We start from the raw sequence: 27,366 nt of genomic DNA on the forward strand, positions 1-27,366 counted from the left end.
TACGGTGGGTGATGGTGACGGTGGCGGCAAAATCTAGCCGAAAGTGTCCATATAATTGCTGCCGCAATAAAATAACACCGGGCACAGCACAGAGTTTTCTATATATTCCTAAAACGTTTTCTAAAGGCATTGCTATTCCTTTTATAATCCATCCGGTTCTTTTAAAAACTCTACATCCTAAACTCATTTTAGTAGCTTTTCCGCAAGTATGCTATGTGAGTGGCAAAGTACCCTTTACAGGTAATAAAATTGATTTGTTGCGGCTAAAATAGGATATGTGCTAGCATTGAAAGCAACATTAATAATAATTATTATTATTATTATTATTATTATTATTATTATTATTATTATTATTATTATTATTATTATTATTATTATTATTATTATTATTATTATTCCACCGCAAGAAAAGATTGTGCGAGGAAGCGTCGCTCCCCTCCTCTAAGCGGGGCAAAGTACGTGTGGAAGATTGGAGCGCACGCCGCTGCGTGATGTGGCGACGTGCGCTCATCGCGCCATCCTGCTAGTAATTTTGAAAACACGATAATTACCCCCGAAATGCCCATCAGCAGCTGTAAGTGGTACATAGAAATAGCTTGTCGTTTAACAGTGAAGGAGGTGCTCCTCAGTGGCTCAGTGGTTAACGACTCGCACTCACGATTTGGAAGACCCAAGTTCGATTCCGCGCGCCGGAGTCTTTTATTGCGTTTTTTTCTCTTTCTTGTATTTTATATATATAGATACGTATATTTATACAGTGAGTGATGGTGGCGGCGGCGTCGACGCCAACGCCGGCGGCAAAATCCAGCTTAGAGTGTCTATATAATTGCTATCGCAAAATAAAGGCTGGAAAATAGAACACACTCTTTAAAGCTATACTACACAAATTTGAAAGCACCGAAATCTTCGACAGTGCGCGCAGTAAAATGAGAGAGCGTGACTTTTTGTGCGGAGCTAGATGGTAACGTGCATGGGGCGTAGCCTTTCAAGTGATTTACTTCTGTTTAATATGACCTTTTATAGCTACAATACATTATGCGTAATTTATTACTCGAACGGACTGTCCGCGGTCAAGTGGAAAATATTGTTCCTTGGAACCTGAGAATCGAGAAATTTAGGGTGCCCAAAGGAAAACAAAAATCAAAAAACAATGATGAAACGTTGATTATTTTTCTTAGTTAATCACACTTCGTTTGGTTTGTATTTGGGGCTGAGAAAGCACCTAATATTGTTTGGTGGTATCAGCTTCTTGTGCCAACGGAAAAGATCAGCAGCGAAAATATATTCTTGTTGCTCGGCACACGTTCGTTATTTTTATTGATTTTTTCGCATTCACAGGGAGAGTGCGTTTAAACGAGTAAATACCCGGGATGTCTTTATGTAACGTATTGCTTCAAATAAGGAAAATGAGTTGTGCTAAAAGATAAATTCCTGTTATGCACAAAATTGAGGTGCTTGATCTCGTGACAATATGGAACTTTCTAGAACCTTAACGCTTTCAACAAAACGTTAAGAATGCACTAAATGATGCGCCATGTGTAAAGAAAGGGAAAGTGTTTACATGTACGTTCTTAGAACTCTTACCGTGATTAGGCCAAATCGCTCAGTTGTGATTATTTCAGAAGGCGTACTACCAGGTCAAGAATGCACATCCTGCCTAATTGAAATATGTTCGTGTCAGAAGTGGATGCGAACAAACAAGTCGTGAACCATTGTCGTAGCATCAGGTGCGATTAAAGAAGAACCGAGGAAAGCGTCATACTCAATGAATTCTATCAAATATAATAGTTAAAAAGGTGAGGTCAATTGCCCCTGGTTCAGATGAAGATTCTCTGCCAGCAGCATGAGTACCAGTGACTGCCGCTCTCAGAATTCTACATAAGTTTAAATCACCTGTCTTACTTCGCTGTAGTTTGAAAATTAATTCTTTGACAATCCATATGTCGTCACTCATAATTATGATCATGGTCTTTGTCGTTGCTGCATCAATCATGGTATATCGGAACTCTGTTTTGTGCCACATTTTCTTTTAGTGTCCTTTACTCTGCCGTGTTTCGTACACTTTTCACTCACGAGCTGACGCCGATTCGTCGTACACGCGTCAGAATCCTGCGTCGCCTTCGTTTGCAGCGCCGTTCCACCCAGCATGTCCCTCTTATTAGTGGTGCCTCCTCTACTTTCTCCGTAATCTTCCCGCGAATGCCGCGGCAGGACACTCCGGAAGGCGCGCAGTGTTCGCTGGGTGGCGTTAGCTTGACGTGCTCTCCTCGCTGGCGCACGTGCACTTTCCAAGGCATCGCTGCAGCTTCGCGACACTGGACGGCAATTACAGCTAGTCGTCGTCCGCAATTATGCCACCATGTTACGGACGCCGCTGCACCAGTCGTCTCCTCATGTCTGACTGAGCCCTGCATGGACGTCCGTTTCTTTCTTTCTTTCTTTCTTTCTTTCTTTCTTTCTTTATTTCTTCTTTCTTTCTTTCTTTCTTTGTTAAGCGTCACTATATATATATTTCTTTTTTTTTCTTTCTTTCGGCAGAAGTTGAAGTAGTGTGCAACCAACCTACTACGTGCTGTGTTTTCTTCTTCTGTTCTCAAGGTGCCGTTGGAGCGATGTATTCCCTTTTGATTCGTGTTTCGGTACAGATAGTTTTCTGGAAGCCTAGTAAGTTAGGGAAGGAAAGTTTTTCAATACCTCTGGGAAGAGGTTGAGTAGACTTGCTAAACATCGACGATTTTATAACTTGTTGTCGTGCACGAAAATCTTACGGGGGCCTTGCGTCACCCCCCAACTTGTACAATGCAATTACTGTTAAAATTTAAAATCACAGGTATCGCAAAAAATCACCGGTTCATCGCTCTTTTCACTGCGAGTGGGTTGTATGCCACACACGCCTGCTGGGTAAATAGCAAGGGGGTGGTGTACGGCTTGGAGTTCCGTTTCGCGCGCATCATGGTTTTCGGCGTTATTTTTCTCTCACGCTCTTTCCCCCTTGTGGTCGAATTGGCTTCTACTGCTACGGGCGCACGGCGACACTGCACGCGCACGACGTGCCACAAGGACTTCGAGATGGCACACTTTCATATAGTTTATTAAATCAACAAAAGCCTGTGTCTCCTACCTGCCACTTTGTTTATCGAGGAAAGATCACGATTTATGTGCTTGTCCTTCACACGTAACCGTTAATCCAGTGCTACGTACCGTGTAATATTTTTTTAGTTCACGTTTGTCTTGGCTTTTAGTGCTGAAAAGGTGTCGTGGCGCACATTTACGTACACTGGCGTTTCTGCGTTGCGCCGTTGATATGCTGCTGCGCAGACCGGTAATTTAATCTGTGACGTAATGCTTAATAACCAAATTCTCTACTTATGGAACCACGTAGGAAGGACCTGGGTAACAAGCCGGGGAATTTCGTCACTTCTGGTTCAAGTTCCATCATTGCCACCAAAAGTGTTACTAAGACGCTGTTTATGTGCTTGTTATGAACACTGCGCGATTCGTCGTGTTCACTCACTATGTTCTTCATTTATTTTAGTGAATTAGAGCTCTTTTTCTTTAGTTTTTTATGTTAGCGTGTAACAATAGGCTTTAAACGACGTAACATACCGCAGCGTCAAACCACATGTCTTCGCGGGGAAAGCGAAAGTCAATTATATGCACGAAGTGGTTATAAAAGTGCTTGCACACTATACTAAGTATATGAACCTCTGCAAATCGCAACTCTCCGATGCGCTATTGCGCGAGCTCGGAGCAGCAACGCAAATGAAAGCCGACGTAGTTCCGCAACTGCGGAACACTCCATAAGACACGTCTGAGCGACCCTGGAATCAGAGTGAGCAGGTGGATGTGGGATGTGAAGAGTAGAGAGGATCATTGGGCGGGCTCCCTAACGAGATCACTCGAGCAGTTGACATGTGAAGAAACCGACGTTATTATACTGCGGCTAGACAGTTTCATCGCTGCGGAAGTACTCGCCATACGCTACGCTTTTGCTTTTCTCTGTCGCTCGGGAAGAAATAATCGAAGGTGACAGACAGGAGGGGATCTCGACATATTTTCCCGCGGCGCATTTATTTTTGCTTTCTTTGTCTAAAATGTAGCTGGGCCGACTCCAGGAGTTTCTCTTCTCAGCTGCCCCCTCGAAGCCCGTGAGAAACTTGTCGCTGCTGCATAGCGGGGCCCAACGCCGTCAGTGAGAAAACAACGACGGAATAAGAGCCACTTTGCGCGTCTGCTTCGCAGAAGCCCCCCGTTCTGCGGCGGCGTCGTTGCTTCCTTTCTATTTTCTCAATCTCTGCAGTTGTGTGTCTAGTGTACGCTCTTCTATTTTGCTTGGTGCATAGCTTTGTCTGTATTTGTTTCTTCTACGCGTATCCGCTTTATTGTCACTCGCATTCGCGACGTGTGCTGGCGCGACGTTGTCGGAAACGAGACAGCGACGGGGAGAGGTAGCTCCGAAAGCGTGATCGGGTTTTGGCCGCTTGTCTCAGCCTATTTGCATTTCGGCGGCGCTTTTGTTTACCCCTTGGTCCTTCTGCACCTCTTCGTTGTTACATTGTCTTTCGCATCAACCCCCCTCTCTCTTTATTTCTTTATTTATTTATTTATTTCCTCGGTTGAAGTGGGCGCAATCGCTTCGGTCTCGCATTCTGTTTTTTTTTTTTTTTCTTTTATGCTCTCGATCGGTCCTCCTTGTCGCTTCTCTCTTCTTACGCTTTTATTTTTCTTCTTCTTTCGAGTATTGTTGTGACGTACTTTCTTTTCTCGGTGCGATCGAAAGTTTCCCGGTTTCAATTGCCGCTCTTTCGCTTCCTGTCTGAGGCAGAAGTGAGTATATAAAAGTGCATAAACGTGATAACAGAGGGGAAATGAAACGCGAGATACGCGCGCAGTGGTCTCATCGAAAAGAAAGGGGAAAAAAAGAGCTGGCGTTGTCTACGCACAGTCGCAATAGTGTAACAGCAGCAGCAGCAAAGCACGCAATCAAAGCGAGCGTGAGAGCGACGACGCCGGCGCAAAACAAAACCCCCCTGCTGTCGAGTTCTGCTGCGCCCACCGCTGGATTGTGGCGCTCCCGTGTTTCGCAACCGTGGTTGAGCCGGGCCTTCTCGCCTCGCCGATGCTTCGTCTACATTGTCGCCCTGCGAGCTTTGTTTTTTGTCGCGTGCGTCTGTGTCGCTATCGTCGCCTTCCTCCTTCCCATCCGCTCTTCGACAGAGTCCTCTCGTGTTTCGCTTGCCCGACCGTGCTCGCCTTCTTATCGGCTGCCCTCGCTACCCCACCGCTCGACAAGCAGCGCAGTTTCGACGTCACACTTTCGCTACTTGATGGCGGCACGAAGCGCTGTCGTCTCACCCAGCGCCTCGTTTTCTTCCCCTTTTGCGTCCGTTTTCCCATTGATTCCTTCTTCTTCATCTCATTCGGGTAACTCCGGTGGATGGGTAGACGTGTTTGCTGTACGGATCGGTTTCTGCATGTCCTTTCTCTCTCTCTCTCACCTACTCTTTTGTTTATTGTATTTTTGCACGCCTGCCAAGTAAGGAACACTCTTTGTGTGCGCGCGTGCTCATGTGTGTGCGTGTGTGTGTGTGTGTGTGTGTGTGTGTGCGCGTGTGTGTGTGCGTGTGTGTGTGTGTGTGTGTGTGTGTGTGTGTGTGTTTTATGCTTTTAAAAGCTGCGACTGAATACAGCCTTGCTAAAACTTATGCTTTCTTCGTGATTGCTCACCTTTAAGCCATGTGACGCCCCTCCGTAATGTCACAACTGGCAAAAAGAAGACGAACGACTTGTTCCGTGTTGTCGTTTGCAAACAAACGGCGATCCATCGCTCATTCCCGTTAGACGGCCGTTTAGTCGTAAAGGTCGTTAGCATGCCGTTTGAAAAAAGACATAAAATTTTATTACTTACCAGTATTTGTTATCTTTGCTCTTAATTGGGGTTGCAAACGTCAAGTTACTTACGCTTCGAACAGTCTTGTCAGTTTGACCGCATTGACGATGCATTACATTTTATAGTTCTTGAGGCAAGCCACATTCAATAGGAAGTTCAAACTATTTCTACATGAACGCCTATCATCACCCAATTCGACGTCTGTGCAAGTTAGCATGACGTGGACTATGCGAAGCAGAAAGCATGAACCTTGCTAGCTCAACGCGTCGCTTAATGCACGTAGCTGTCGCGTTCGCCAAGTAACTTGAGTTTGCCATTTCTGTAGCTTCTCGCTGTGCCAGTGGTAGTCGGTGAAGGCTCGTAAAAATCCTCGTCGTAACGGCCTTTCGTCGTGGTGCTCGTTACTCGATGTTTAGGTTGCGATGCTGCACTCTTAACTTTTTTTTGTTCGGTTTCGAACGATTTTGGTTTCGAATGAACAACAGAGCTTCTTTACCGGCAGCAAGTGTTTTACTTGCGTCGATTTTTTTTTTATTTATGGTTCTTGGAAGCGCTAGTGGAGTTCGTAAAAAAGCGGGAGAAGATGACTTATGCCCAAATCGCGCGGCGTGAGAGCTCGCGTATCTGCCTGACGGTTCCTTCTTAATCGTCGCGAAATGAAGACTCCGAAGCTCAAAAATCATTTGAAAATGGCATTTTGTGCGTGCGAGTGCCCTTATCTTACCTCCGTGCTCGCTAAAATCCCACAGTCTCCGCGCGGTGGGGTTGGTGGCGTGCGCTTCGTACTAACGTCGATTCGAATCGTATAAACTGCCGCGCTCGCACGTATACCCACCAGTCTGCGCCAAAGCCGTTAGCGCCTTCCGGCCAGATGAGTCGTCTTTACGATCGTCGACTATTTTGTGTGCGTTTGGATTAAAACTGCGGTTCGCTTAGCGGGCGCCTCTATAATAGCCACCCGTAGTCTGTCTGCGTTCCGTCCACCCAAATGCGCTGAGCTTCATGTGCAAGGAGTGTCTGGTTTGTATGTCCCACATTAAGTCATAACCGACAGCGGCTTCGTACGCTTCGCTCGCATTACAGCTCATTATAATTTATTTCTCTTTTCGTTTCAAAGAGCCGCATTCCGATACGAGCTCATAAGGTAACCCCGCCGGCTTCTCGTGCGAACGCTCTTGTGGTGCGCGACTGGCTTGAACGTTCGGATGTAGTGTGTGTGAAGACTGGGAGGCAGTCGTACGCTCTCTGCAGCTAATGTGCGTCAGTGCGATATTTTTAAACTCACAGCTATGCGTGCCAGGTAGGGGCAAAGGGTTGTTTCTACAATGGTCCTCTAGTTCCGTGCTGCCTTAAATCTGTCATTTCTGTGGGGGCTTGTTATCAAAGGTGGGCGAAGTTTGAAATAAGGGAGACGAGAAACGCTGTTATAAAAAAAAGAAAATGCGCTTTGTTCAGGTAAGTTGCACAAACGGGAATGGTCTCTACCATTTTTTCTTTCTTTTCATAAGTCACCCAAGGTAATCCCCCCTGTATTAAACACGACAAAAATTAGGACAACTACATTCTTGTGGTGCAAGCGGCAATTAGGTGCACAGCCTTCTTTGTTTCGCTTTCTCCTCTGTTGCTTTTTTTTCTTTCTCAGTTATTTCTGTCTGCCTTTTTTGATACCTAGTTTTTTGCTACTTTTCTCCTTTCTTTCTCTCTACTTTTATTTCTCGCTTGCTTTCACTTTCAATTTTATACGTGTTTTTTTTTTGTTGTTGTTGCGTATCTCTAGGCATATTAGTAATGTCCGCGCTTGATACCACCATCAAGGCGCTGTCAGGAGCGAGCGAGCGCTCAATTGGCTACAGTTGACTGTGCCACGCATGGTTTTGTCTGAGTTACGCCAAGCGACGATGACAGCGTACGACAACTCGGCACCCTGAAGTGTTCTGCCCTTAAAAAAGTGGCGAAGCTTTCATTAGGCTGCGCAATACTCGAAACAGCGAAACTGGACGATTACGAAAACTGATCTGGCTTTTCTATATTCCTTAGCTCTAAGTGACGCAGGTTGTTTTTCGGTTGCTGTGACGTACCTCGGCGATGCAAGGTTTTTTTCTCTACCTTTAGTCACTGAGCAGAGAGGTTTGAGCTGAAGAACAGACTGTCAGAGACGCGACACGGACGTCCAAACTTCTGAGACAGAAACTCGGGCTGAAACCAAGCGTTCGCACCTCCCACGTTCGCCTTTAATCGCTTCGGGGTGTTGTCGCAGCTGCCGTTGCCTTTCCCGTCCACAGTATACGCTTTCGTTGTGCGCACTCGGGTGTTTGGACTCGCCGCCGTCGCTTAGCGGCCATTCGTTTAGCTACCTGTGGTCTTGTTCATTTTTGGTGGCGAAAAGTGGGATTTACCAAATTTGGGCAGCTGCCCGTTGATGATGATAACAGTTTTCTCACTGACCGCACGTATAAATAACGGCTACCTTAAACTGCTTGGCTAATAATAATAGCAAAACAGAGTATTGCAGCGGCACAAATCATACTCTACATTCGCCATACACTAATTATGAACCTCGTCGAATAATATTGCTTTTAATTTTCATGTTTGACCGCATGGACAGAGTTTTAATAATGCATTTGTAGGCAAGATGACTGTGTAAAAAAAGCAAGGTTTATTAACGAATGTAGCTATAAATGACAAGATTCTGAACGGCCAGAGCAAGTGTCGATATTTTCTACTTTGTGCTTGGTGAAGTCGCTAATCTTTTTACGCATGAACTCTGAAGCATCAACCCAGATAACGCTGTGACTTTGCTTCGTTTCCAAGTTACATTGTTGATTAAGCTTCCTTTATCATTATAACTTTTGGTGCACTTAGTTCAGGCTGATTCGTTCACTTTGTCCGGTCTGTATCGTCAAATCTACAAAATTTGTGAAATTTTCACGTGAAGGGTGATCGCTGCATTCGTTACATTTGAGTGTGGGTAAGTCCTTCGTATCGGGTACCAGCCTTTTTTTTTCTGCTGGCAGCCTTTGCCCTTGCCGATTCAAATCTGTACTGTTCTATGAGCGCCAGACAGTCGAACTAGCGCCGCTCCAATTAGGTTGGAAGGTCGAGGGCCTAACAAGGTGGCCGTACACGATGGATCGACTCAGTGCTATCTCTAACACTCAGCACGGCAGCCACAGAACACGGTGGTTCTCTAAAAAAACGGTCGTGTCGATCAACGATGCCGCCAAGCTCTCAGAGGGTGCTTTGCGTTTGGCTTTACCTCAGGGTACAACGCTGTTTACAGTAGGGCGAAGGGAAGTGTGACTCTCGTCAGAGGATCCCAAGTAAACGTTCCTTACTGTTTTCTGGTCGGTATTCTTTTTTTACTCTATATAATGTTATTTCCCGATGTCACAAGTCCCGTTAATTAGGGAGGTGATCGCCGGGCTAATTCCAAGGGCCGAAGTATCGGCCCCCCGAACCGCACCACGAAAGCGTGGACAATTTAGAAGTGGTCCTTTTTGGCGCGCCAGCGGACGCCGGCTGTGGCCCAAAGAACAAGTCAGAGCCGAGAGTTGATAAAAAAAACAAATATTATATTCTCAAAAATGGCAGATCGAAAACAATACACAAGAATGCACACTCCACAATATTTACATACAATACGTCACCAATCAAACAACGTACTACACAGTACAAACAGCCACACTCGAAACACCGGACACAGACAACAATACGCACTACAATGCAGTCGCATGCATTGAACAACCAAAACACTTAAAGACTAAAGAGATAGAAAACCTATTCAGTCCAAAGTTCTTGGAACAAACGTCTGGATGATACTCTTCCGAGAATCACTCACTCAAAGTCCAGCGCTGTTGTCGTTCCGCTGCCCCTGAAGTTTCTCTTCCAGGAAACCTCGCCGAAGTTTCTCTTCCAGGAAACCTCGCGTCTTCAATTGAACTCTCTCCAAGCTTCAAACTTCGCCAGAAACACGTCGGCTTCACACACGCAGCTGTTCCCACGCGTCTTCGCTCGATAGCGGTAAACACACACACTCTTGCCTGTAGCTCGAGTCGTCACCCCTCAGGTGGAAATCATCGTCTTCTCCTGCTTTGTCTCTACGGACAAAACCTTCGCCGACTACACGGCGGTATACCCTACGCGCTCTGGCGCCAACTTCCGTCTTCTCCTGCTTTGTCTCTACGGACAAAATCTTCGCCCACTACACGGCGGTATACCCTCGCGCTCTGGCGCTAACTTCCGTCTTCTCCTGATCTCTCATCTCCGCTGCTCGGTTAAATACCTTCCGCGCGACATTCCAGAAAGTTCTCGTCATTTCGTCGGCGCGATACGCAGCGAAGGCTGGGGGGAGGCGCGAGACGGTACGAGGGCCGTCCCCGACAGATGACTCAACCCGGCATATACGCCCCTTTCCTTCTGGAAATTTCCAGAGCTTGCTCGACCGCCGATGTGGGGTGAGGAGGTTCGTCGGCGAAGCCACGCTTCCGAGGGAAGAGCGTCGCGCGCCCGGGGAGCCTTGGATGCTTGTTTTCTCTTTTCTTTTTTTTTTTTCGTTGACCTCGCCGCGTCTCTCCCGCGCGTTATCGCAAGAAGTTGGTGGCGCGCCCATTTTGAGCGCTCGTTCTGTGACACCCGACCAGACTTGCTTCCGTAAATACCCCGACTCTGTATAGAAGCACTATATTCTGCTGGTTTTGAGCGCACTGCAGGTATACTTGGCTTAGAATGGAGAAGTATCAACGAACAGTGCTCGATTCACGAGATCGCGATTCTTAAGCTTCCGTGTTACGCACTTCGGTCCCATCGCTTGAATACGGTAGCATTCACGATATTTCAAAGTGTACTATGCAACCTTCAAGACAAGTGGACTGTTTCTTCGGAACTGTTACTACATATTTCGTGTCTACGTCTAGTTGAGTGGTTCTTGCGCTATTATTGTATCAGTCACCTGTCGCGACATGGTGAGCGGTGCTTCCACTGGCGCTGTTACTCGAAGCAGAGAAACATATGTGTGCTAATTGCTCTCTAATTCAACGGAAGGACGCGGTTTCAGCGTGACACGAATGCTGGGTCGATGAACCGTGTATATGGCCCTCCGGTGAAACGGCCCCCACGCGCCAATCAACTGCGGCTCTTGCAGCGCCACCGCCATCTTGCGTGACGTGCTCGTCGTTAAGGCGATCGCTGTTATAGCCATTCGCTGTCACCGACTTCGCGCGTGCCATACCCGCGAAAGTGCACGTTCGGCGGTATCTTGGCGCACCAGCGGCGGACGACCGGCAGCGCTGGGATGCGGCCACGACGACCAACGCGCCGGTTATTTACGAGACAGGTCCGGCGCGCTAAGAACGCCTCCGCGCGGTACGGCACGCTTTTCCGATGCGTGCGCCTTATACGAGCGCGAGCAGGTTCCGGAAAAGCGGATTGAGGACGAGTAAAAAGAACACGGAAAATCCCGCGGTTAAGAGAAGGAGGAGAGGCGTATATCTTCATTTCTCGTCTATTATGTAGCCACTACTACGGCAACTCGGCGGATAGTCGCGAAAAAAAGAGAAACAAAATCAGTGATGCCGTTCGTGTGGTACAAGTTAGTGGTCGGTGTCCCTCTCCCTCTGCGTAAGAGCGGCTTTCGTGCATGCGTGCATGAAGACATATATTCATATCAGTGACCGCACGAGCGGAAGTCCCCCTCGGTTCTGCGCTCCTCTTCCTTCCCAAGAAAAATGGTCTCGTCATAAATCGCGCTCGCTCCTCTAATGGAGCCTAGGAAATCGCAAATGAGTGCGAGGCCCGAACTGACGGTGGAAAAGAGCCTCGCCCCCGGCTCTCACGTATCCGTGCGTTGTATATGCGCCGTCTCTGTTGGTCGGCCGCCCGCTGTGAGGGGAAATAGACAGTCCGTAATCAGGTTTCGCCCGCTCGTTGCTTTTTTTTTCTATCTTGTTGTAGTTTTTTTTTAATGCAGCTTAACTAAGGCCGAACAATGCGGTACACTATGGATTGTTTTCTGTTTTTGTGTATGTTCCAAAATAAGTGGGAAAAAAGGCAAGCTATGCAGGAGAAGATGACAATAGGCCACACCATGCGTTGTAATTACTTTTTTTTTGTACAGCTACGCCGGCCGCCTGGAAGGCCCGAAACTCCGACAGGTGCACCGGCAAAGCTGCAGTTAAGATGGGCTGGTGCGGCACCGCTGCTTTGACCGGACATTTTCGGCCAGTACATTGCCACGCCGGCCGCCCTTGCGCGAGGTTTCATTGCACGCCATACACGTGATGTGGTATGAAAGATCTCTGTGCTGCATTGACTGGGCATTTGCATCGGTTACGTTTGATTATTCCAGCAACGCGTTGTCCGTTTCTGTACTCGAGCCTTTGCAGTACGCTTGGTATTCCGCGGCTGGCAGCAGGTGGCTCGCGAAGTGTCAACATAAACGTCGCTCCTTTTCTCTCTACCCTGGTGACTGCGACGATTAACAGTCTTGGAACGGTGGCGTTGGCTGTAATATGCTCTACCAAGAGCATTCTATACTGAGGACTAGTATCCCAGGTTTTAACCAATAGATCCAAGGAGAATTGTCCCGAAAAAGGGCATATTATTACAACTTCCCACTTCGGTGAATATTAAATTTCTATCGCGATGACAATAATAACAATAATGATGATGATGCTGATCTTTCCCGTGCCCTTCTGACGGCATCTGCCTCTCTTGGCTATAGCCAAATAAAAATATGAAAAATTTTATGAACCGCACCTCTGTGAATAACAGAACGGAAGGCTGCATCAAATGCTACCAGTACAACTTGGCAACCTTACCCGTGTTTTAATTGCATACCGATGAATTTTGATTTAGTGATGTGCAAATAACCTTCTTGCACATAAGCTCATTATTGATTGCGCTGACCCTTATAGCATATGGTCATTATCATCCCTCCTTGGAAGCGGTGGCCTGTTTGCTAGTAACGCGGCAAATTTTGTTTGAGATAAGAGAGCGGGAGGGCATTGGGCAAACAGGCAGTATACGGGTGGCTTAAAAAAATAACTTCGTGCCACCACTGGTGAATCGTCCTTTCAATATAATGAAGAAATGTAAAAAAATTGGGCGGGAAGCATCAACAGAATAAATCGCCAATGAAATCGCGAACTAGACAAAAAAAATCGCTCGTTTAAAATGGGACTTTGCGGCAAAGTATGTAAAGAAGAGAAAACAAACCGTGTCTACACAAAAGGCGAGACAGGAGATTGAGCTCCTCTGCTTCGGGAGCTCATTAACTCAGCTTGCTAGATTCTCTATAGCTTGCGCGCTCGCGCTGTCTATTTCTGGAACCCCCTCCTCGGTTGTTCTTATGTTTGCGAAAACTCTGGCAGTTTGCTTTCCGGGCCCCGTTTTCACCGCACAGCGCTGGCGACTTATACTTCGGTACTTGTTCCCGCCACTGTGTGCCGCTAGAGTCGCGTTCCGGAACCGTCAGCTCCACGGCTTTGAGCCGTCGACGTTGCGCAGATCGCGAGTCCAAATTATCGCGTGCAATCAAGCATTAATTTCCATTCTATATGATCCGCCCCCTCTCCTCCAATCCCCCCGGCACGCCTTCTTCGATTCGCTCAGCTTGTGTCTCCCTCTCTCCCTCATCGCTGCGGGGTGTGCCTCCCCTGTCTGTTCTCTTGCTTTAATACTAAAATGCCGCTCTTTCGACCCTGTTTGAAACCCGCGTTCTTCTTGCACCGTCTAAGGCGCCGGTTCATTTTAAAGCAGAATGTAAGGCAGGAGGAAAACCGCCTTGAGCGAAACTGAGATTGTCTTGACCTCAGAAGCTTTCGCGTTAATAGAACGAAAGATCCACGATGCCTAAAACAACCTATAAAGTTCGCTTTATCTAAAACAACGTGGCTGTAGCTGTCGCACATTTAGCTCTCTCTCTCTCTCTCTCTCTCTCTCTGTGCGTGTAAGTGTGTGTGTGTGTGTGTGTGTGTGTGTGTGTGTGTGTGTGTGTGTGTGTGTGTGTGTGTGTGTGTGTGTGTGTGTGTGTGTGTGTGTGTGTGTGTGTGTGTGTGTGTGTGTGTGTGTGTGTGTGTGTGTGTTTCACATGTGACGCGCGACTTGCGAGTCGTGCATATATCGACACAAGATTTTTCTTTGCGTTGTGTATCTTACACGAGTATAGCTTAAGGCATGCGTTTCTGACTATAACCGGTGCTCAAGCGGCGGGAGGCTGGCCGCTGTGACTATTACCGACCAACCTATAGACTTCTGATGCGAGGGTAAACTTTCGGTCGTTTTCATTATTTGTATTTCTCATTCTCTCCAATACTTTTTCTTTTTTGTCGTCTGGGGTGCACATAGTCAGTGGGGCCGGGTAAGCGACAACGACACGTCATGCGTGCGCATCGCATCGAGCGCGTTTTTCACGCGTCACCGGGCGGTAGTTCCATTAAAGCGGCCGCAGAGTTACTCAAGCACGTCGCGTAGTCGACTGGGGATGCGCGCTGTGCGAGTATGCAGCGAGTCAACGCGACCGCAGTTTGCCGCGTCTACACCTTTCACGCCAGACTTGACTGCACTTCGTACGCGAAGGACGATCGATAATGGCGAAGCTCTATTGATAGCGTGGGCGTTCTGTACCCGTAATGAGTTACAACGAGACAATGAGCGAAGGATAGTTCGGAGGTGGCCCTCACGCGCAGCAAGCTTGTGACACAGACCGCTCATGTTCTCACTTTTTCCTTTGTATGTTTCGCTCGCCTGTGACCTCAAAGATTTCCTAACACTCTTTTTTATGTTAACGGCTGTTATCACTGAGAAGCCTCTTACGTGCCAGCAGAAACCCCTTAGGTGCCTTCATCATCATCACCATCATCATCATCATCATCATCATCATCATCATCATCATCATCATCAGCCTGACCACGTCTACTGCAGGACAAAGGTGTCTCATTTGTCCTGCAAAGGAGCGAGATTGTGATTGCAGCGTGTGGCAAATCTTTGTAACCGTCCGCTCGTACTGGACGGATTCTTAAAGTTTTTGTGACGTTGAATTTGTGAGGCAATAAGCTTTTCCAGTGAATTAATTTCACATTTACTCATAAAAGTGTTCCAGGACAATTTTAAGGTTACACCTATCATTTTCCTTTTCATCGCTCGCCAGTCAACTTGGTCTTCTGCTTGCTGCTGCCACTTTGTACTCGCAAACTTCCTAATCTCATCTGTCCACCTAATTTTCTGCCTCCCCCTAACCCGCTTGCGTTCTCTGGGAATCCAGTGAGTTACCCTCAATGACCAGCGGTTATCCTGCCTACGCGCTACATCCCCAGCCCATGTCCATTTTCTCTTCTTGATTTCAACTATGATATTGTCACGGCTGAAGGCCGGGCAAGTAGACCGAGGACGATGAAGTGATGAGCGTGGACAGCACCCACGGTTCCTCCGAGGAAGAAGAAGTCGAAGCGGCTGCTCTTTTGTTCTGTTAATACAGACCTCGTTTTTTCTGGTCGCACCGTCGTCCTGTATTCTGTTATTTTCACCTAGCGACAATATACTTGAACCTGGTTTGTTCTCTAATCTACTCTGCTCTCTTCTTATCTCTTAAAGGGGCACTGCAACACTTTTTGAGCATGGCCAGAAAACGCTGCCGATCGGTAGTAGAGGCTCCAGAGAACACGCGAACCAAATGTTATAGCGCTGCACGTGGCCTAAAATCGACAATAAATTATCAAAGTCAGCTAAAGATTGTTTTCTCTTCCCTCGAAAAATGACGTAAGGCGCTCAAAAATCACACGTAGAATACCAATCTATCAGCAATTGGCTGATTTGAACACAGCGCGCTTTATTGTTATAGCGACTGCCGCGAGAGGACGTCACTTGTCCGCGCGTGCGCGCGCTCTCGCACTGAAAAATCTACGTATTCGAAGAAAAAAAAGTTCTTAAGGTCACAAGGCGTGCATGGCGTTTTTTTTTTTCTTTTTTCTCTTCCCATCCCACTTTGTTTAGCTTCCAGCGCTTTCATAGAGACGAGAGAAGAGAAAATGTGATTGCAGCGTGTGGCAAATCTTTGTAACCGTCCGCTCATACTGGACGAATTCTTAAAATTATTGCGACGTTGAATTTGCGAGGCAATAAGATTTTCCAGTGAATTAATTTCATGGTTACTCATAAATTGTTTCAGGGCCCTTTTAAGGTTACACCTATTATTTTCCTTTCCATCGCTCGCTGCGTTGTCCTAAATTTAGGCTGAACCCTCTTTGTGAGCCTCCAGGTTTCTGCTCCGTAGGTAAGTACCGGCAAGATGCAGCTGTTAGATACCCTTTTCTTGTGGGATAGTGGCAATCTACCAATTATAATTCGAGAGTACTTGCCGAATGTGCTACACCCCATTCTTATTCTCCTATCTTCAATATCGTGGTCCGGCTCCGCGGTTATTACCTGTCCAGAGTAGACGTAGTCTTTTGGTCTTTTGGCAGCTTTCAAAGCCGCGCTAAATCGCGAACGGAAATGCAAGCTCCGGTGAAAGACGGATCCTGCAAGCCACGCCGCTGAGTAAGCTCGCGATGTGAAACGCTTGCAACAAGGCCGCGCCGCAGAAGCGCCGTTGTGGGCACGACAGCGTCTACGTGATGACTGCGGGAGCGCGTTCGCTAGGGCGAACGCCCGCTTTTGGTAGGAGTTTTTTTAGCGGCACATTTGCTTCTGCTACGGCATCTGTGACCGACTGTGGTTCGAGAAAAACGCTGCGATTAATGCATTACGAAGCGCATTTAACCACTCATTACATTCCTCCATGAACGTGATCATCCGAGACACAAGGTGCGGCATGTGAAATAGGCAAACCCGAGCGAAAGGTGTGTCTAATGTCATTAAGAAGCACCAATACTTAACGAATAATTATGAAAGGCTTCAGTGTCCCGTCGAGTTGAACCCACTGCTAAACACCGGGGCCACACGTTACGGCTTTCACTGGTTAACCACTGTACGGAATGCTTTGGCAGTGAATCATAGAATAGGGGGAGTGTCCAAAGCGCTGAAGACCCTATTCGAAAAGTCTTAGCTCCTGCTTGGCCTAAATGAAGCACACGCGAAGGGCTTTGGGGCCCCTATTGGGAAACTCATATTATGTAGCCCCCTTGAACACCCCTCCCTTCTCTCTTGTCATCTGAGGGCCGACCTGGCAGTTTTGACCTGGAATGGAATTTTTTTCTTGTTTCGTGCAACTCCTGTTTGGCAAAGTAATGTCAATTTGCTGCATATATTCAAAGTTCGCCTGCGAAGCCCCCCCTCCCTTCACCTCCCTCGCCTTGTCGGCTTCCTGCAACTCGGCTCTCCCTCTCAGAAACTTGCCGACCCCTGACCCCAAGTGTAGGGTTCAAGGCACCGCTGAAAGTGAAAATAAAATAAAACAAATTCATAGAGTTCCTTGTGGATTCGCTTAAGACGACTGGAAGGCCAAAGCCATCTCTTTCTTCCCCTCAGCCGACGTATTGATGCTGCTTCGCCATCCTTCAAATGCTTTCCGCACCTGTCGTGGTTTCGCACTGCCTCCGAGATTGGAGGCACCTCACCTAGTGTTGCATTCCCTTCGTGATTGAACCTCCTGATGGATGTTTTATTGGATATGTGGGGTTCCAAAATCACCATATGATTATGAGAGACGCCGTAGTGGAGGACTCCGGAAATTTCGACCACCTGGGGTTCTTTAACGTGCACTCAAATGTGAGCACACGGACCTACAAGATTTCCGCCTCCATCGGAAATGCAGCCGCCGCAGCCGGGATTCGATCCCGCGACCTAAGGGTTAGGAGTCGAGTATCTTAGCCACTAGACCACCGCGGCGGGGCTTGTGACAAGCTACTATACAGTGTAATGAAGTAAAACGTATTGGTGATTCGCGACGTCATATTATGACGTCATCTCGGGATGGTGGTCTTTTTTAATCACACGTCCTCGACTCCGCGAGATGCCGACGGTCAAATTTCGTGTTTGAGAAGGCATCTAAAATCTTAATATAGGTCACCATATTGGCACCTCATGCAGGCAGTTTCTATAACGAGTGCACTATTAAGCTGTCGACTGCTTTTCGCTGCAGTGGCTTGGATCTCGAGACTTGTGGTCATGGTCGGGGTACATCTGGGTATTGTCTCGAAAGGCTGATGGAGGTCCGAAACACGAAAATCCTAATATGATTAGAAGACATGCCTCGCAATCATATACGCCCAGTTGGGAACCTGCCCTTCCGCTGGGCTCTTTCATTGCCTTTTACCCGTTCGCACTCGTTTCAAAAACTTACACTTCTCCCCTTCCTTTTGCCGAATGAATATCTTCCTTCCTTCATTCTTCATTCTTCATTCTTCATTCTGAAGGAATATCTTCCTTCATTCTTGCCCAGTCCACAAGCGGCGAAACTCTCTCCTTACGGAGCCCTTTCTCTTCTGTGCCGTCTACCTAAACTTCCCTTTTTTTTTACTTCTCGAAGTTTTCATATGTACATATTTGTGCGCTTTGAACAGTTTTCTTCTTCTTTTTTTTTTGCTGCCACTGATTATAATGATGATGAGTGTTGTCGCTGTCACGTATGTGCTGCTTCCTCATTGTACCACCAATATTTCGTTGAGTTTTCTCGCATATCCTTGAACTATTTCTTGTTGCTGGCTTTCAACGCTGTCGTTCTGTCGCGATTTCCTGCTTTTCTGAAGATGACGATCGGGACAAATTCAATCACGGTTTTGGCTGACGTCCTTGTGACAGCGCAGCGCCTCGTCTGTTTCAGCTGCATAGATATTATAAAAACAAAGGTCACTATAAAAATACAACACAAAAAAAAAGAAAACGTGGCAATGATATCTACAGCTCAACGTTCGATTTTGTCCTTACCTTATTTTCTTTCTCTCTGTACGCATTCTGTGGTTGTTCGGACCTCAAAAACTGTAGCGCCTAAAAAAAAAACACTGCTAAGAAGAAAGATTTCGTGGCATGCTCGGTTGCTTTAGATTTTCTTGAATGACTTCGCGTCGCCAAAGTCGCAACCAACTTTTTTTTCTTTTAATTGTTCGCTCCTCCTGTTGATTTACTTTGCCTCTATTTCATTTTTCCATATCTTCAGTTTCATGAGATCGAGAGCTCATTTCTTTTTTGTCCAACTGTCACACCCTTGTCGTGTCAAATTATATTGTCGCCGATTGGGCAAGCCAAAGCTTGAGCCGGTAATCCTCTCAGTTTATCTAGATGTCTGGAGATTTCGCTACTTCCGCTTCTTTCGAGCGCCTGTCGTTCCGTGTCAGCAATTTACTTCGGAGGCCCTCTTTAGTCACTTGGGTGCTATAGTGCTGAAATATAGGTTATTATCTGGAGCTGTCCGATGGTTTTTCGCGAAGTCTAAAAAGCACTCTTCTGTTTCCGCTTCTGTTTCCGTTCACTCTCCCTTTTTTAGGAAAGTATCAAGCAACTTGAACTATCATCAATGAACGTAATCCGTGAATTTATAAGCTACCAGCTTACCTCATTTGTTCACCAATAGCAGTGGGCACATCCCTCGAGAGAAATTCTCCGAAAACCATCGCCCTTTCACGCAAAATAAATCCAACAGTATCCTCACTGATTCTCCGAACTGAATATTTGTGTCAAGGTGAAAGGTTTCGCATGGTGCTGGGCTTTGTCCTATCTTTTTAGTGCCTTTTTCGCACATTCTTTGAAGGCCTCGCACCTTGTCCTTTCCCCCTTTATTTTTAATGCTCTCCTGCTTTCCCACACCACGGCAGGGTAGTAACCCTGATGTAGCGATCTGCTTAACCTCGCTGCCTTTCGTTTCAGTCGTGGTTGCTTTCTTTCCCGTTTGCGGTAACTCCGTTTCACGGTGTCTTGCAAACTTTTGTGTTGCTCTTACTGTTAGGCTTTCTTAGACTAATCGTTCCTACCAGGTCGAGCTTTTTTCGGTCGCTGGGCAAAAATATACATAAATAAAACATTGGGTGAAAAGGACGTTGACCGCTGACGGTTAATTACCGGTTCTGGTCGTGCTTCTCCGAACATGGCGCAATAGTGAAAGCAAAAGCAGCGCTTCGAGGAAACAGAAATTTACTTGTTCTTTTTCTCACTTGACTCGAACGAGATCATTTTGAGAATAGCAGTTTCAGTTGATTGATCACCCTGTTTGGCAGTTTTGCCTGCTCATGGGTATTTGCTTCGCAGAGCTATGAGTGAAATTTCCTGTAATCGGTAATGTTATTGAAAATTTGTAAGTTGGTTTGCCAGCCGTCCTTTACTACCACACTGCAGGGTGCCGAAAAACAAACCCTGTTGTTTCTGCTGCTTCTTTTTTTTTTTCCTGTTTGTGTCATCTCGACAAGAGCTAGCTAACTTGTGCCTCCGGGGAATTAATTCGTTTTAGCGCTGAACTCAGTGCTGATCTTTTGTTGCACTTTTCTTCGGTTTGGGGAACACACTGCAGTAAGCAACGTCGTTGTATAGAAGCTGCGTTCTTCCTGCAATATTATTTGTCACCTGGTGTCCTCCCGGTGCCATTTCAGTTCTTTCTTTGAGCCACTATAATACGAGTTCCGGCAAACGTAGATTTTACTGTTCGCATCAGTGCACTGCCAGTTTAAGTCTTTCTCCTGCTCTGCGAAATTCGTTCTCATGGTTGTCACTGCTTCAGTCTGCTACCTGAATTGAAACGGTAGTGTTGTCACTGGCTGAAATAGCTCGAAGCGGGAATTCGCAAGCTGCTTAATTTTTTTCCATTCACTGAAACACATAAGAAGTTTCAGTGGGATATAGATGGGCGAACGTTTGCAGAGCATGGTAGTTATTTGGCCCTCTTAATGCGCGGACTTGAACATCCCAAACGGCGCAAGTGCAGCATGGCACACACGGACGTGCGCATTGATTACTTTTGTTGTTCTTGGCACTCGCGGCCCCGAGAGAGAGAGAGAGAGAAAGAGAGAGAACCACAAACTGATCAGCACACGAGAGATCGTGTCCATGACTCAGTGGTTTCTTGGTAATTTTAATAAGTGTTTTCATTCATTGACTCACTTCGCTTTTCATTAGATCGTCAGCTTTTGTTCTGATGTAATTCTGTCAAAAACGTTTATATGGCAGCCTCGTATTCAATCATCTCGTATGAACACATATGAATAAAAATGTGCTGGATATGTGTCTTATTGTATATGTGTCTTACGCGTAATGTGAGCTTTTTGCTAGCTGTGCCACGCGTAAACAAACAATAGTGCAAGTGACCAACGTTTACAGCCAGGGATTACAATAGGCATTGCGCTAAACTAGACGTCCGTAAAATATTTTTTTTTTTCATTCCGGGGTTTCCTTCGGTGCGTGCACTTAACAAAACCACTGCCTTCGTGAAAAATTCCGTTACTTAATGGTGAGACGCGGATTTGAACACAACCTATCATTTGAGTAACAAGCGGGTTACCTGTGCACAGTGGTACGTGCAGTGGTAGGTGAGTATGCACGTACATGCTCCCGTCGCCGTAAAAAATGTGCAGGAGACGAAGTGATTGCTGTGAGGTCTCGTTTCTCTTTATAGCGCAGTTATTGCTCGCACAGGCAGCCATCGGGCACTTTACTGACGGCATTCGCTTCCTCTCCCTCCTTGTGCACTTCGCAGAGGTGTCTCTGTGCGTCTGGCCGCCCGGTGCTGGCGAGACATGCGCGCCCGCGCATCTCACGTTGCCCTCGGAAAAACGATTTCTGTTGCGGGCCTTCGCGACGCCTGCCACGGAGACGATGCTGCGCTTCCGCTGGTCTCTGACTCCGCAGCAAGAACAGTACGTCACGGACGCCGCCGTCGTCAACCTCCGCCCCACCAGGCCTGGAACGTGAGTTTAGGCACCACCATGTGCCGGCAACGTATAGCGCCGCCTAGCGCGTTTCTGATGCAGTGGAGCCAGTAATCTCGCTGTCATATGACATTCATACAGGACTTCAATTCGAAGGCTTCAGCATCTGTAACCTTTGCCGACCTATTCATTTTTTACGCAATCACGTGAGCGATAAATACTTTTATTTCTGTAGCTCAATCATTTTCTGATTATATCGAAGTTGGCATTTGGTGTTTTTTTCGTTTGCTTGTTTTGTTTTTCTCTTACTGTGAATGGTCGTTTTTTTTTTTTTTAATATGAGTGACATGTTGTGAAGCGACTTAAGTTACCGTATAGCATATAGTTCGTAATTTCAAATATCCACCATCGCCAAAGAAATATGCTTAAAGAGTGCTTTCGATTTTTCGGTCACTCCTTGCGTGAACACAGTAGGAAACATTCAGTTTTTTTTTTCTACTTTTGTTCTCACTGCGATTGCAGTGAATGCAACCGTTTCGTTTTTGGATTTATCTGGGGAATCGTGTTTCCTCTCTTCGTCTCTCCACCGTATCTCCGCAAGGGCTATGTGGTGTTAATATATCCTCGGATGCACGGAACGTCTGATATCTGATAAACAAAGGTTAACATCCAGTGTTGACGTAGAAAGGCTCGCGACACCTAATTGACGCAATTGGAAGAAACGTAAAGGCATCTTCCAGGAAAATATGCCGCTACTATTCACGTGCTATTATGCAAATCGTTTTGCAATTGCTTACTAAAAGCAGAAAGGACAGCGACATTGTAGGCTTGCTCTTATGCGCGGGCGCACGCGGCAGTGGCCTTTTACCAATTGTAAAGTATTAACATAATTTTCGTCGCGCTTCTATTAACGTATAGATTTTCTCTATCGATTGTCGTCTCCGCGTCCTTCGTCGATCCCCTTTTCAGCTACGTCATCAGGGTGACGTGCCAGAATCACGTGAGCTCTGCGACGTCGCCAGAGTTGGCGCTTCGTCTCGTCGAGCGGGTGACCAACCTTCACGGGATTGTCGTCCTCGGACCAGTGCTGGTGTCTCGGCCCACGCGGCTTCGAGCCATTCACACGACCGGCAGCAACTTGACCTTTGTGTGGAACTTCGGAGACGGTAGCGCTCCGGCAGTGGTCACGGACAATCCCGAGGTGTCGCACACGTTCACCAGGTACCTATAGACTGCTACTGTAGATACCCACTAAAACACTGTCTTGTCCTATACTTTCCTATGATCGATTGGCTTCCTACTCGCCATGCGTGTGCGTGCGTGTGTGTGTGTGGGGTGTGTGTGTGTGTGTGTGTGTGTGTGTGTGTGTGTGTGTGGGGGGGGGGGTGTGTGTGTGTGTGTGTGTGTGTGTGTGTGTGTGTGGGGTGTGTGTGTGTGTGTGTGTGTGTGTGTGTGTGTGTTTGTGTGTGTGTGTGTGTGTGTGTGTTTAAAGAAGTTGTCTCTGCTCCCTACGGTAGCAAGCAGATTATGCCGATGATGAAGGGTGGCTGAACCCTTTGCAGTGGACGAAGGAATAATATGTCCTTGTCAAAGAATGCCGTCTTGTGACAGTGCCATCTGTTAATAGCTACAGCATCTTATGGTTCTGGAGTAGCGTACATACAATTTCATTGCATGTTGAGCTTCAAGTGGACAAAGAGAGGATAAGTAACAAATGGCAGCAGAGGCAAGATACAGTCCACGATTACTTGTTGGCTGCTAAACGCACCGTTCATTTTCAGTTGCTACAACTCTGTCTTGTTCTAAGCGAGTACAAAACGAGTCCGCACTTTGGAATACTACTAACGTTTTTACATGTGAAATATATGTGCATTCTGTTGTCCCTAGATTATCGTGCTCGCCTGCAGACACCAAGCTGTTATGGACATAATATGTGAATGGGTTTCAGCTAATTCACTGAACACCTGTAAACGCAAGCATAATCTGTTTTTGAGCATGTATACCGCATGTATACCGCATGTACGCCGTAGTTCCACGCACGTGGTACATACAAATGTTTGTCTAGCATCTCAGTAAAAAGAATTACACTGGAATGTCCAAAAACTTCATAAGTAATTATCATAACAGCAGTTATGTGAAACAGTTTCATATTTATTCCCTCTCTCCTGAAATATTTTCGTTCCCTTCACTATCCCTATACAGATATGCCAGCGATATATTGACACCCGCAAAAATCTCTTTTTCTAATAGAGTCTCTCTCTCCCTCTCTATAAGTTGTTCATAAGACGAAGTCATGGTAGAAAAAGGTATCATGTGGTAGCAGAATATTAAGACGTTTTTTTTTTTTTTTTTTACTGCATCTGGCTCGCAGTTTTATCGGTCCACTCAGCGAGTAGTGGAGTAGATGACCGAGTCAGCTGGAGCGAATCTGCAATGATCGTGATATTCTGCTACCACTTAACTACATCCTCTAGGTCGATATGACATGAGATACTACCCAGGAACCGCAACCAATGTTAGTTCGCAGGCAAAGTGTTGCAGTGAAAGGGTCATGTTTAAAACGTGGCGTCTCAGGTGGTTCTCTTTAGTCGTCCTGAGCTTCAGCGCTGCTTGCGCACGCACGCAACATGTGCATGGTGTATGCCCTTCTACATTACGTCCTGTAAAACAGGCCACTAGGATAGTTTTGCAGTACCCTTTTTGGGGCATCAAAGCTCAGTACTTTCATGTCACCTAAAGTAACGAGAATTCCCACTTTTTAGTCAGCGTGCTTGTTGTTAACGCACTGTTTTTCTTTTGTGCATTTTGTTATGCCAGGGTCCGGGAGTACTGGGTCAAGGTTGTCGCCTACAATGTCTTCAGTCGCGCCGAGTTTGAGACGAACGTGTTCGCAATGTTGCAGCCGTGCAACAAGCCCGAAATGCGCATCAACCGCCACACAAAGGTGAGTCGCATCACAGTTTTGGCTCAACCAGTAGGTGTACAAATGGTTCAGTTCTCTTGCGACATTACGGCCCAAATTTACAAACAAACGTTGTCATTATCTTACAGTTTCATGACGCTTCGGTGCACTCTACATGCATGAAATGGTGCATAAAAGGTAACAGGGTACAAAGAAGCTACAAGGCTGGCTTGTGAATACCAACCTGCTTTTTTTTTTAAATTAAACGCATTAGAGACATAAAACCAATAAGAAAAAACCAAGATAAAAATAAGGTTAGCTTGTGAATACGGGCCTAAATATATACGTGCTTCAGGTGAATTGTAGCCGTCGCCGTGCTGTTCCACATAAAGATAAGGTCCTCTCGTCGTATTCCGTGAGATACGATGGGAAGCAAGGTGAATCGATGTGCGCTGTCGTCTTCCCGCGCGTCCGGTGCTGCAGACCACGTAATCAAGCGCGCACTTTGAGAAGGGGATGGGTCTGTTCAGGGTGCGGGAGATGGCGCGTTTCACTTGTTGCGCCTGAGCGTATCATACGTAGCCCATGCGATCCGTTTTATATGGTAGTGAATGCACTGCAAACTCAAAAGCCCTGTAGAGTGACTGATATGACTGTTTGCTTTATAAGAGATGTATTCCTGTGGATCTCAGGTTGGTAATTTTGAGTTTTTGGTGCTGCGGATTCGAGACGCAGCACGAGGCGTTCGCCCATCGCTGCTTTGCGGCAATTCTTTTCAGCAGCCTTCTTACCAAAAACAGCCGCCGATTGGAACCACCTTCCCTCTTCCGTTGTATCAATAACAGACCCTTTGTTATTCAAGACTGCAATTTCTCAGCAATGCTTGTAACTATACGCAGTTTCCATTATCTATCTTTGTCTTGTATGTGCTTGAATTCTTATACATTTTTAGTTGACTTATGTTGCCTTCCTGATTTGCGCATCTGATACTTGTTTCTTTATTTTGTCTTGTGTGTTATATATGTTGTACCCACCCCCTCTGTAATGCCCTACGGGCCCTGAGGGTATTCTAATAAATAAATAAATAAACCGTGGGGAGTGGAGACATTGAATGAGATTTGATGTTACCCTGCGCGCAGGTGGCTTCGTAGATGGATATGTGTGGTTTAACGTCCCAAAACCACGATATGATTATGAGAGACGCCGTTGTGGAGTGCTCCGGAAATTTCGACCACCTGGGGTTCTTTAACGTGCACCCAAATCTCGGTACACGGGCCTACAACATTTCCGCCTCCATCGGATATGCAGCAGCCGGGATTCAATCCCGCGACCTGCGGGTCAGCAGCCGATTACCTTAGCCACTAGACCACCACGGCGGGGCTGGGTGGCTTCGTGCTTGTTGATATAGTTAGTAAGCGAATGTTCACTGTGTTTCACGGAAAGTAAAAGACGACAGACCGTAACTAGCGCAATTTCCCAACGTTTTGCTTACGCTGACAATGCATCAATCTCCAGGTGAAACACTGGCGATGTATTTGTTTTCTTCCTGTGGAATAACGAAACTCAATTTTTCTAACAAGACTACGCGAGAATCGAGACGCGGCTGCTCGCTTTGCATTGGAAAAAAAAAACGCAGAGCCGCACATTCCTTTCTGAGGTTGTCGCCATGACAAAAAGAAGTTATGTTACGATGACTGTATGTTCAAGCACACAGCGAGTATATTGATGCGACAAGGGGCATGAGTTGTTCAGTTTCAGTTTTTTTCTTCAGCTCGTAGAATTTGCGTTTGTACCGAAGCTTTTGTAGCTCACTAGTTTATTCGCCTACAATCGAACGGGCGCGTAAGCTTGCTAACCATGTGCCGTTCCTAATAAGTAATAGATCACTTGTGGCAGGAAGTGTAGTAAGTTTTGATAATGGCTACATTCACGTTACCCCCTCACCCCAACCAAAAAAGAAAGTTAGAGGTGCAAGTTGCGCCTCAATTTGTGCCTCATTTTGTGCATTGAACAGCCTCCTGTGTATACGCATGGCGTATTTTGGGGTCCCTTAAAAGTGAATCCCGTCTTCCCGGCTTCCGTTCTTCTCGTTGGCGCACATAATAGGTTCGTTTCGACGAAGTCGTGTTCGTGGAGGCGACCGTAAGTACGTGGTGCCCCATCTCGACCAAGGTCCGCTACTCGTGGACAGTCCTCAACGCAACGCGGTCGCACGTTGTATTCGAGCAGCACGGAAGTGGCGCCCTCTCCCGAAAGGACCTTGTCCTCCCTGCGGGAACACTGCCCATCGGCCGGTACCTCCTCGCGCTCAAAGTGAGTCCTCATGATCAACATTGAAAACCGCGCTGAAGTATGAGAAGTAACTGTTTTATCCTCTGGCTGACTCTGTTTCCGTTTTATGCTTGCCTAAATAAATATTTATTAAATATACCTACTTATTTATTAAGCCTCAAAACCGCCGATCAGGGGCGTTGAATGGGGGAGAGAGGAATAATAATTATTTACTGAAAGATATCTTTGGGTCAATATATAGAGTGTACAAACATATCGGGTCGTAAGTTGTAAGCATTGTTATTCGCTCTTGCGGTGCATATAAAAAAGGAATAAAAATGAGTGCTGGTTCGAGATCACGAAGCGCCTTCCACAAGTGTGAAGATTCGTGCCAGAGTCGAGAAAAAAGATCCGACAATAAAGTGTTTTACTTAGATAGCAATTATAAGGACAGTCTCGGCTGGTTTCTTGTCGCCATCGTCATTCATCGTATATATATATATATATATATTTATATA

General features: G+C 46.5%; 1 protein-coding gene across 1 annotated transcript in view; it reads left to right on the forward strand.

Moving 5' to 3' along the window:
- LOC119178611 (uncharacterized) overlaps nt 1-27,366 on the forward strand; it is a 243,067-nt gene that overhangs the window by 95,376 nt on the left and 120,325 nt on the right. Inside the window, exons 8-11 of the mRNA XM_037429824.2 lie at nt 21,504-21,714; nt 22,645-22,896; nt 24,493-24,619; nt 26,684-26,890. Coding sequence (XP_037285721.2) covers nt 21,504-21,714; nt 22,645-22,896; nt 24,493-24,619; nt 26,684-26,890 — 797 coding nt within the window. The remainder of the gene's footprint in view (nt 1-21,503; nt 21,715-22,644; nt 22,897-24,492; nt 24,620-26,683; nt 26,891-27,366) is intronic.

This window comes from Rhipicephalus microplus, chromosome 1 (genome assembly GCF_043290135.1).
Source record: "Rhipicephalus microplus isolate Deutch F79 chromosome 1, USDA_Rmic, whole genome shotgun sequence".
Taxonomy (NCBI): domain Eukaryota; kingdom Metazoa; phylum Arthropoda; class Arachnida; order Ixodida; family Ixodidae; genus Rhipicephalus; species Rhipicephalus microplus.